This window comes from Mercenaria mercenaria, chromosome 14 (assembly GCF_021730395.1).
Source record: "Mercenaria mercenaria strain notata chromosome 14, MADL_Memer_1, whole genome shotgun sequence".
Classification (NCBI taxonomy): domain Eukaryota; kingdom Metazoa; phylum Mollusca; class Bivalvia; order Venerida; family Veneridae; genus Mercenaria; species Mercenaria mercenaria.
Genome location: NC_069374.1, coordinates 12,032,318 through 12,044,298, shown reverse-complemented (window position 1 = coordinate 12,044,298; position 11,981 = coordinate 12,032,318). Strand labels below are relative to the sequence as shown.

Below are 11,981 nucleotides of genomic sequence, written 5' to 3'. Positions count from 1 at the left end.
CTGCTCAAAAGTGTTCCTATCTTATGATAATAAGCCTCTGCTCAAAGATATTCCTGTCTGATCGAGTTGCTTGCTTCAGATGAATTTACACGTTTAACTTCGAGTAAATTTACACTACACGTTTAAAACTAATAAGTTTAGTTTTTCAAGTACAGTTGAACGACTATGGCTAAATTATGTGAATAATGTTCATTATTCTAAATAATAGCACCTCGGAGACTCACTGAAATAAAGATGGAAATTCTTTAGCAATTTGAAATCGCTACTTTCTAATACTACATTAATCTGCAGTTTGATGTTTCAGAAGCAGCAACGGTTTATTGTCCAAATGAATATAAATGTTCGGCAAGTAAGACATGCATTCCAATGGAGCAAGTATGTGATGGAGAGGCACAGTGTTTGTACGGAGATGACGAACGTTCTTGTAAATCCACCTGTCCCGACAAATGCAAATGCGCGGAATACGAAACCGACTGCAGTTTTGCGGACATAAACAACGATACTTTGCAATACTTGCACACAAATATCCGTCTGTTGGAACTGAGCGGAAACACTGGAATCCGAGAAATACTTCTTCAGCAATTTGAAGGATTTCCATACCTAATACTTATGAATATCTCAATGTGTGACATAAAGGAGATTGGCAAAAACGTATTTCAAACATTGGTTAATTTGCGGATCCTAGACCTCAGTTTTAATAAAGTGTTTCGAATACCAACTTCAGCCTTTATTGGACTGCGGAAGCTAAAAGTGTTGAACTTAGCTGGAAACAAGGACATTCATTTATTTGAGCCATATTCTATGAATGGACTGTCTAGTATAAGAAGTATTGAAATAACCGGTGCACATATTTATAAAATTTCCTCTCACGCATTTGACGGTTTAAATCTTGATGAACTAAGACTATCCGATAACAATATACAAGAAAAGGAAGACGACGTATTTGCTGGCCTGAATGCGACAGTCGTCGACATGGAAACAAATGAAATAGCAACATTTAATCAAGATTTATTCCGAGGTTTATATGGAGTGACTACATTATATACACCTGCCTTTAAGTACTGCTGTGTTCGCCCTAACTATTTAGCAGACAAAGACTGTTTTCCTGAAAAGGACGAATTTTCTTCATGCGCAGATTTGTTGCGTGTGTCTGCACTTCAGACCATGCTATGGCTTGTCGGAATACTAGCGCTTCTTGGGAATATTCTATCTGTTATTTACCGACTCGTCTACGACAGAGAAAGGCTGAAACTTGGTTTTGGGATATTTGTGACAAATCTTGCTGTAGCAGATTTCCTTATGGGAATTTATCTTATAATAATAGCAGTAGCTGACGCTGCATACCGGAAAAGGTCTGACAATTGTTTGTTTTCTTTTTAGGGAATGCGCCCGTAATGTAACATTTTAACAATTGTTAAAAGTTATCTGTAACAGTCCTGATAACTTTCTCTTGTTTACGGTAACTATATTTTCTACTTAACACTGTACATATACTATTTCCCGTACTTCAGTACTAAAGTCACTAAAATAACACATTGCAAGTAAACAAGTGCAGTCAATCAGGCTCCGTCGTCTACCGTCTTTACCAACTAAGTGCTCTATTATAAATTAATATCAATTTATACTTGAGACAGATTTGCCTTTTTCTTTTCAGATATATATTTATGGATGACTACTGGAGGAATAGTGTATGGTGTAACCTAGCTGGATTCCTATCCACAGTTTCATCTGAAGCTAGTGTTTTCTTTCTATGCCTTATTACACTGGACAGAATTTTAGTCATAAAGTACCCATTTGGTCAAGTACGTTTTAACACGAAACATGCTGGGATCTTCTCATGCATTGTCTGGGTGATTTCGGTGTCCATTGGCCTGATACCAATTTTGTACAAATATTACTTTCAAGATAAGTTCTATTCCAAATCTGCCGTATCCATTGCTTTGCCGTTGACGAGAGACCGGCCGCCTGGATGGTTATATTCTATTATCGTTTTTATCGGACTAAATTTTGTGACATTTTGTTTAATAGCTTTAGGGCAGGTGATGATTTATTCGGAAATTAAGAAGACAACAGCAGGTTTACAGCGGTTGTCTACGAATAAATGCAAGGTTGGAACAAGACAACGGAGAGAACTTACAGTTGCAAGAAACCTTTTGCTTGTCGTGGCCACTGACTTCCTGTGCTGGTTCCCAATTGGGTGTATGGGTACGCATACCTTACAAGACTGTCAATAAAAGCTGCAAGTAATCGTTATCTGCAAATATTTGGCATATAATTCTCATACGTCGAACAATTAACATTGTTTGCTTTAAGCTTTTTGCTTCTTTATTATAAAGGAACAACTATATAAACGAATCATACTTGTTTACGTCTGATTTTCAATACTAGTTGTGTTTTATAGGTACCTGTATGAATGTTCAATTATGCCATGTAAGACTTCTATTTTTAGTAAATCATCATCAGACAAAATTGAAAACACAATAATAAACATTCTAATATGTTTTTCTTTGTTAAAACACTCTAGAATGATGACACCCTAATGTGCGGTGACGTCAATGGTTTTTGTTGCGACGAAGAAAGAGCGCTACTATATCTTATCTACTGTTTTAGTTTAAGGGCATATTAGAATCGAAATAATTTATAACAAAACCGTGTTTTAACACTATTTATACACTCGGGCGGTAATACGTCGTTAAAACGCTCTTTTGCTATAAATTATTTCTCAAATAATATGACTTGTGGTTTTATATATTTTAGTTTTAGGTTTAATGTCGCACCGACAGTAGTATAAGTCATATGGCGAGTTTCCAGCTTTGATGATGGGGTATGACCCCATAAGCCCTTACTTACATTACTTCATCACGGGCAGATACCTAGGTAGCACCATCGATCCCTCGTTAGTTAGCTAGATAGCTTCTTACATGAAGAAGTTTAAGCCCCGAGTGAGGCTCTAACCCACATCGGTGGATGGCAAGTGATTGGAAGTCAGCGATTTTAACCACTCGGCCAAGGAGGCCTCTGACCTTTAGTTTTATATTCATGGCACCGCAGCACATTATTTCAAAGAAATGTTTTTTATTACAAATAATATAATTGAGTTTATTTATATATGTTACTTACATATGTTACTTATATTTTATTTGAGCAATGTTTATTTGTTTTGATAAGGAATGATGGCATTGTGCGGTCGGGTGATTCCCGGTGAAGTTTATGCATGGACGGCCGTCTTTATACTTCCCGTAAATTCTGCGCTAAATCCCGTTCTTTACACGTTAACAACTATTCTCGGAAAGAAAGTAAGTTTTACATCTTTGCTCATATATAATGACAGATACGAGCCAATGACTTCTCCAGGAAGAGAGTTTGAACTTTAATCTACATAATTCTAAAAAACAAACAGCTGTATTGCATGTTGCATCATCATCTTCCGCGTAATACTATTATCTTTTATGCCATTTCCATCAGAAGCAGATATGTAAACCGTATTAAATGCATAACATTATACTGCGTTACAGTCGTAGCAATGTAAATATTATTGTTGCGTAGCTGATTCGGATGTAGAAAGACTAAACGAAGTTTACACAGTGCATGATGATATATTTTTGTAGAGCAAAGAAGAGCAGTGCTGCAATGTGTATAAATGTATAGAATCGCTACAAATAAATACAATAATATTTTGAAAAAAAATCCAAGCATTTGGTGCTTTTGGGGTAGTATCGTGTTGAGAACTTGAATGTCAAATAGTCAGAGAATGAAATGTGATGTGTAAGTGAAAAATCATTGTACTATTTGTCATTGTTAGTAAGATAAGTGATATTATTTGTAAGACAAATGTAGGTTCATGATATTTTTAATTTACCCTTTGCATTTACCCAGAAATCGCAGGCGCAACAAGACTCTCATACAGTATCTTCAGTCGACTCGCAGCACAAGGGTAAGTTGTAGGAGCATGTATCACTCGCATTACTGCTTGCTTTGTTGTTCTTTGTGTGTCTCCTTTTTTAAATTCATGTTTGTACGTTACATTTTGCTAGCCGAATTGTTCGTGGCTGAATCAAAAGCAAATTATTTTGCTGAATTGAAGTAGTAAATAGGCAATGATTATAGCTAAATATGATGTAAATATTTTTTTTTTAAATGTTGGTGGCAAATATCAATAAGTATAAGATTCCAGGACAACATCTTGTAAGAGTGACTGATTTAACTTAGTATATACGCTCATGCAATGTCGGTTTAGTTTAGTTAAAAAGAATATTAAAACCATTTATAGACAAATATGAATAAGGAGGATATTTGTTTGTTTCAGTATAAGACTGAAACATCTTTCAGGGGTGAACACCAGATGCAATATTTTCCCGAGTGGCATAGCCATAGGTGAAAATGTAAATGTTGTATTCACGGTGAAATATATTTCGATCTTATTGCATGTTAAACAAAACACAGTTTATTTTTTATTTCATGTTTCGACTAAAACTCAATAAAAGTACTAATTGTATAGTTTTGTACCATTGAAAAAATATATTTGATATTTTTCCCTGTGAAAATGCCAAATATATATCACTCGAATATTTCGATAAATTCACTATAAAACGTGTAATAAATGAAATATTGTTTAATTTCAGTCACGAAAAAACGAACATTCAACAAATTATTTCGAAACTTCATCATAGAAACCGATACTCTTAGAAGTTTGTGAGGCTAGAAGATCTTGGTGACACAGAAAACACCCTCACGTCAAAGGATGTTCTGACCATTGTCTTTAATGTTTCTCGTTACATTTGCTTGTTGCATAAAAATTCACTGATTGTGGAGATTAATGGACGAAGCGTTTATGTATGCATGGAATCTGACAAGGTAAATTGCATTTATCGCCGTATGCCCCAAAAAGGAGAGATAAACACTCGAACAAACATTTCAGCGAATATTTGAACCTAGTAACATTAATCTTAGAGAGACGGTATGAACGGAATATTTTAAAATGTTGTAATGAAAAAGTCTCGAACGAAAGTGGCAAAATTATGTCTAAACTTTCGTTTAATAAGTTGTTTATTATATACCTTAACTTAATGTCACGTGGCTTACCAATCCAATAATTGGCATAGTTTACGGGAATTTCTCTTATTTTCTTGTTTTACTGTATAAAGCTATATCATACTTATTTTGATAAATATATTTACAGCTGCTTTAACTTATATATACGATATGTGTCTGTAATGATTCGAAATAAATTACACACAGCGATAATTTTCTAAGAGCAATAATCTATCAACGACATTTTTGGTGGTTTTGGTCACCTTAAATTAAATAAATATTCCAATTACGCCTTTTGTAGGATTAGCCATGTTTTAGATATGTAACTAAAATGTATATCTATATTCTACAACAAACTTTTGAAAGAAAGACGGTTTTGTTCTATATCGTCAATTATCACACTAGAATCGTAAATTGTATTCTACCTTCAGGATTTTCTGTGAATTATTAGCGCCGGGATGTCAAAAAAAATTAAATGAAATTATCATGACTGGGAATCCATCTACTGGCTATGTAAACAGTTTTTGTAAGAATGTTGTCGGAAGATTCCCCATGCGGCTTAGGTTTGTCCAACACAATGGCTACATAAAAATGTATAACTGTCTTTGAAGCTCTAATTATGCAAACAAATTAGTTTATACAATTAAAAATTATGCACCTGCAATATCAAACACCATTTTCTACTGCGTAGTCGGTTAAAAACTCAACTGTTATTGATACTAATAGAGAATAGAAACCCACTTTATGCAAGTTGCAATAGCTTAAATACTAATTGATACTGACAGGTATTTGTGCCATATAATTACAACTTGCTCATCCTACCAAAGGCATAAATGTGACTATTTCTTTTATTTAAGGCCATGAATAGACACACTTTTAATGGCAACAATGACTTTTTAACATTTGTTATATTTTCATATTTTTTGCAATTTAGGTCATAAGGCGACTTCTACAGCCAGGTAAATGTCCCCAGGTGCCCCTCCATTATCGCGTGCATAAACGGGCACCTGGGCCCAGTTTTTCGAAATTTTAACCGGATAATAAACAAACAGCCTGTTAAATTTTGATTCAAAATATTAGGCATGATGGGAACCACTTGTATGATGTTTTAATTTTTACTGTAAAGACGTTGTAATGTTCATAATTCTTAAATTATAATATGTTTTACTAAGCCTTCTAAAATATTGAAATGTAATTCTAAAAGGTAATCGACTGTTAGCTTAATCAGCTGTTAAAGTTTCGAACAATTTGGCCCTAGGCTGAACCAATAATTTTCCATTTTCCTGTTGGGTAGCTTCCTCTCATGATAAAGTTTCACACCCCAAGCGAGGTTTCGAACCAACCATAGGAAGGATCAAGTGATTCGAAATCAGCAACCTTAACACTCGGCAACGGAGTCCTCATTTACGTAATCATATACTACACATCATACATATCATACTGTTGTATTACTATTATTAAAAGATAATAGGAAAGGGTATATTTCTCGGAAGCACAGAGCACCAAAAACACATCCTCAGAGCCAACGAATGCTACGTTCCTTAATCACAGTTGCACTACAACGTAAACCACAATAGCGCAGACATTCATGTACCAAAGATAAACACATAACCACACCTAATTAACTAACAAGGAAAACAAACAAATAAGATACAAGAACACAGTACGGCACCGCTTTGACTCACAAGCACACAAACGCACCCCTATAAGCAGGAAAATAAAACAATAGAGTACCGCCTCAGGATTCTGGCAGCCAAAATAAAGTGGCGCACGAAAACTAACTCAAAGTAAAGGAAGAGGGGGAAATTATATTTTACATTTACTTTTAACTCGCTGGGCAGTATTCTCTCTTTGAATATGGCGGCCATGGTGTGCCATTTATTTTAAAATGCCAGGACATTTAAATGTTTAGCTGAGCTGTACATCCCTTGACTATCACTGTTTAGACTATACACGTATGTCTGTATCTGTTGGTTTAGCGCAATATGTATCTTAACACATTAAAGCAGTCATTATAGATTTGTAAAACCCTACTTCCGTGAAGAAGGGAGAGTAACCGTTATTTTGCTGAGCATAATAATTTAAGCGAGTTTTCACCATTATGCATTGAATGCTATTTTCCAGGTTATTGGAGATGTACAAATCAGAGATGATCCATTTGAGTGTTCATCTAACGAGATGAGAAAGAAGAATATCTACCAACTTGGTCAAGTTATTCGACTACTCACAGTAATATTGCTGAAGACACAGAAACGACATGCAAAATGTATTGATACACAGAGTGTGTATAATAATGGCACAAAAGAGCAAGACTAGTTGAAGTCTGCATTAAAGTTTTCGCTAATTGTGTTTGCTAATATGATACCATGATGCCTTTACGTTCCATAAAATCTTATCGTATGTAGAGTCGTTTGGGTGTATCTTTAAAGCTTAGATACTTCTGCGTCTGTATACCAATCCATCGTCAAAACCTTTTGTTGTCTGGCGTCATATAATTAGTGTTTTGTTTAAACTCGGAGAACATGAGGTTGTTGAAAAATCTTCATTTACTCAATGTACTAAAATTTGAAATTTGATGGGCAGTCAATTGCGAAGTAAAATTTCTTGAAAACTATAATTATATTTTGTCGTTTGAAGTTTGGTAATCATAGTTGTCGTGGTAGTAGTAGTAGTTTTATTTGGCAAAAGTGTACATAACATGGCAATTTAAAACAAATGACAAATTGATACATATTATAATAATTGATGGTAATATTTATATCTTTACCTGGAGTCATTTTCAAAATATTGGTTGAGCCGGGTGGTAATATTTTTATCAAAATACTACTTGAGCATGAAGGTAATATTTCTATATCTATCCTGGAGCCATTTTCAAAATATTGGTTGAGCCGGTTGTAATATTAATATCTATTCCTTGGGCCATAACCACAATAGTGGTATTATTTATAATGGGCCATCCTCAAAATACTGTTTGATCATGGTTATTATGCATGGGTCATATGCAATAAAACTGATTGCGCATGATGGAAATATTTATGTCTATAGCTTGGGCCATAAGCTTGGTACCCATATATGTGGCTATATTCAAAATACTGATTGAGCATGTTGGTAATATTTATTTTTTATTCCTAGGTCCATTCAAGTATTTGGAGGTGTATACATCTTATTTCAGTCTTTAGGTCTAATAAATGAAGTTCATCCTCTTCCTGTGCAACAGATTTATTCTGCTACACATATGCTACTATATATCAGCTCTTAAATTTGTAAAACTCCCTTATTTGTGGACCTGAAATGTAAGTGCCTCCTCGGCTGTGAGGATGAGGTAACCTGCCCTATAGAATCGAAAGATTACTGTGGATATAAAAATTCATGCAATTTAGGGAAGCCACCCGGCTGGGTTAAGGAGGGTTGATGGTCCCACCTATTTGCCTGCTCGTGCCTGAAGTAATGTGCGAAGGGGCACGTGGGGTCTTCCTAAACAATCAAAACCTTGAAACTCGACAGATGACATGATTGTATGGTTGTCACGTTAAACTATAACCATTTAGGAAATATGACTACTAGTACCATAGCTCTGTGATTATATGTTCAGTAAATAGCCATTTGTGCTTTGCTGTGTGATGTCAGTACCAGATTTACTTCATTGGTACAGATATGTTGTCAAAGCATCGTAACTATAATTTTGTATCACAACAATTAAAAATAAAACATATAGTCTTTAAACTTGCATTAGCATAAATTATTATCAGTCCTTAATATTAAGGAATAGCTAATATGTCCTTCTCCCTAGTCGTCATTTTTTCCATTTTAACATAATTTCATTTATAATTCTGTTTTTATGGGAACAAAATGTTAAACTCAGAGTTATGACGATGTCAACATTAATTAGGAAATACACGGTAAATGAAGCTGGTTAAGAACTGGAATGAGATAAGAAATTAAAAATAAACTTTTCACAAACTTGAATTACATATTTGCATTTTAAGAAGACTGACATATCAAAGACTTTACACGATACTTCTTTAGAATATTCACACTATTTAAGTGTTTGGTCATTTGTTTGCAAGCAATACATGTTGTCAGATAATTCAATGGTTAAATGATTTGTATTCAAATGTTTAGAAATATTGAAACAGTTCTTTATTGCATAGTTTTGTTGTCAGTGTTTTCTGTTTCAACGAGAATATTGTTCATAATAGGTGTAAATGTGAAATTTCTTTGCATAAAGTGATACATTTTGTATATAGCGAAAAAATTTGATTCTTACAAGAAAAAACGCTAAACGTTGTAAATGTTTTTTATAAATTTATTAAACGTGCTTCTTTATGATATTGGTGTGATTTTCATAAGATCTATATGTATTTGTTTTGTTTTTTTTTCGAACATTAAAACATGGTAACTCTTCAACTTACTTGTTATTCATATAGAAACTCTAGCCGTCCAAGTTTGATTGTGAACAGTAGCCGAGTTTTCCACCTTATGAATATTAACCCTTATCCTGTTTAATTTCTATAATGAACCGGTCCATCTTTCAATTTGGACAGTACCATTAACTGTTTAAAAGGGGTGCTTACAAAAAAAGATACTGACTGAATGGCGGACAATGCAGATCTTGACCAGACTGCATGAATAATCAACATCGTACTATAGCCATTCGGTTAGGCATGCGTAATTCCGCGCACTTTCGTTTTCGTCAATAATGGATAAATTTTTCCCAATATATTTAATAAGAAGTTATTCGTGTAAAGACATTGACATAGTATGTACCTCCGCCATAAACATTTTGATAAAGAGCGGAGATGTAGTCATTTCCATGGTGCAACTATCAATGGTTTCATAATTTAAACAAATTATGGTTTTTATTGACATAGCTTATTTCAAAAATTGGAGAATGCAGGGTCCCTTTCTTGTTCAGCACTTTTAGCACACTCGTGATATAATTCATATACATCTGAGCTCCGGTCTCCAGCAATAATTTTATTCAACGACAAACCACTGTTTGTGATATACTATTTCTTAACGTTTAAGATTATTAAAGCTTTGGTGGTGGAGGAAGACACCAGGTGCCCATCCGAGCGTGCACCTGGGTAGAACCACTGACCTTCCGTAAGCCAGCTGGATGGCTTCCTCACGCACCAATTGAGACTCGAACCCACATCGGTGAGGGGCAAGTGATTTTGAAGTCAGCGACCTGTACCACTCGGCCGCGGAGGCCCCCATAACATTCAAAAGGAATGATAAGTTTGCATATTTATCATGCCCATTTATGTATTTCCGTAATGATAGGGGACGATTACGGGATATTACCAATAATAACTGACTACCTGACAAAAATCCAGATACCTAGTTAACGTAAGTGAATATGTAGATGGCAGTAGTGGGCACTAACAGGCAGTTTTGTCCTGCTAAGATACTTAAGTGGAAAACGCAGTTTTGTCACTTGCCAGATAATAACTGAATAAGTGACATTTTTACGAAATAAATCGAGATAAAAAAGTGGATATGTGGTTGGCTCAAATAACAATTCTAACTTCCTGTTATTCAACTCTCCAGCGACATGTTAAAACACCTGCCAATAAATTCACATAAATCAGACATCATATTTTTTTTTCTTAACTGGCGTGAATCATCGGATTGCAATGGTTTAATTGAAAACCAATGATACCCGACAGTGACGTCAAATTGTATTTACATTCCAATGTTTACTACTTCCTCACGATAATTTAAACGACAACATGTTTATATTATTGTTTGATTGTTATGGTTTTCATGCATGGTTGCACGAAAAAAAAACAGAACTTAAGTGCAGACTGTTATGTTATACAAAAATATTTTCTGTATTTGAACGTTTAAATGTAGAATAATCATAACAATCAAACATGTTATCGTTTAATTTATGACGCGAGATTTTTTATATTTATTTTGTACAATAGTTTGATTTTGAGGTCAGTGATGTTTTGAACTTTTAATAATGAAACGGCCCATTATTAAGGTTATGTTATTCAGTACAATAATGGTTCTTACATAAATAATGCAAAGTAAATCATGCTGACTTCTCTAATCGGCAGATGAGTCTACAAGTGCACGCTCGTGCGTCAGAATCAGACTACACAAGTGCACTCTCGTGCGTCAGAATCAGACTACAGATTATCATTACGTTTTTCATGAATACGTAGCCCATGGGTATCGGCGCTGTTGTAGTAATCGAAAGGTACTGACTTCGAACCAGGTCAGCGGAAGTTTTTACCCACACGATAATTTATTTCATTTGTATACTTATCTCGATTTCTTCTGCTCCAGGACGTGCAAGCCTGTTGTAGACATATCCTAAGTGTGGAAGATGCATACTGGAAGAGCGACATAACGAATGAGGACCATCAAGAGCGCATTGCCTTCACGGCTGACTGTGACGTTGAGACAGACGCAGCTGACTGACAGTGAGACAGACACAGATGACTTCGACGATGAGACTGAAGCAGCTGTCTATGACGATGCGGCAGACGCAGCTGACTGACACTGAGACAGACGCAGCTGACTGATAGTGAAGCAGACACATGTTACATTAACATCTGATATTTTTATAATAAAATATATGATTGATAAAAAACCATTAAAAACAAACAAAATATAGCAACAACAAAAAACATATAAAACAACATTTTTCTGATATAATAGAAAGAAAAGCGGATGTCAACGGTCTTTCAAGCGATATTATATTTTGCTGCAAACAAAATACATAAATATACCTCGCCTACCACCAGCTTCGAACTAGCCTCGCCCGCGTGACAAGCAGCCAACACATCAACTGGCCATACCTTACTTGGAATATTTTAATTGATAAGGCATATTTCTATCTATTATAAGTATACATCCCTTTGGGATATATAGGTCGCACACATTTTTGAGCCGTGATTAATTTATGCAGGACAGTTGATTCGCCAAAATTATAT

At 34.9% G+C, this 11,981-nt stretch overlaps 1 protein-coding gene across 1 annotated transcript; it reads left to right on the top strand.

Moving 5' to 3' along the window:
* The first annotated feature begins 215 nt into the window (after window positions 1-215).
* Window positions 216-9,234, top strand: LOC128548252 (G-protein coupled receptor GRL101-like). The gene is made up of 6 exons (XM_053522739.1): window positions 216-1,352; window positions 1,655-2,205; window positions 3,169-3,296; window positions 3,877-3,934; window positions 4,623-4,854; window positions 7,156-9,234. Exons 1-5 carry the CDS (start codon window positions 367-369, stop codon window positions 4,694-4,696), a joined length of 1,797 nt encoding a protein of 598 aa, XP_053378714.1. The 5' UTR covers window positions 216-366; the 3' UTR covers window positions 4,697-4,854; window positions 7,156-9,234.
* Window positions 9,235-11,981: the final 2,747 nt, after the last annotated feature.

Coding starts and splice junctions, on each gene's coding strand:
- LOC128548252 (XM_053522739.1), top strand. CDS start 367: ATGGAGCAAGTATGTGATGGAGAGGCACAGTGTTTGTACGGAGATGAC. Junction 1,353..1,654: donor GACGCTGCATACCGGAAAAG/GTCTGACAATTG, acceptor TTTTCTTTTCAG/ATATATATTTATGGATGACT. Junction 2,206..3,168: donor GTTCCCAATTGGGTGTATGG/GTACGCATACCT, acceptor TGTTTTGATAAG/GAATGATGGCATTGTGCGGT.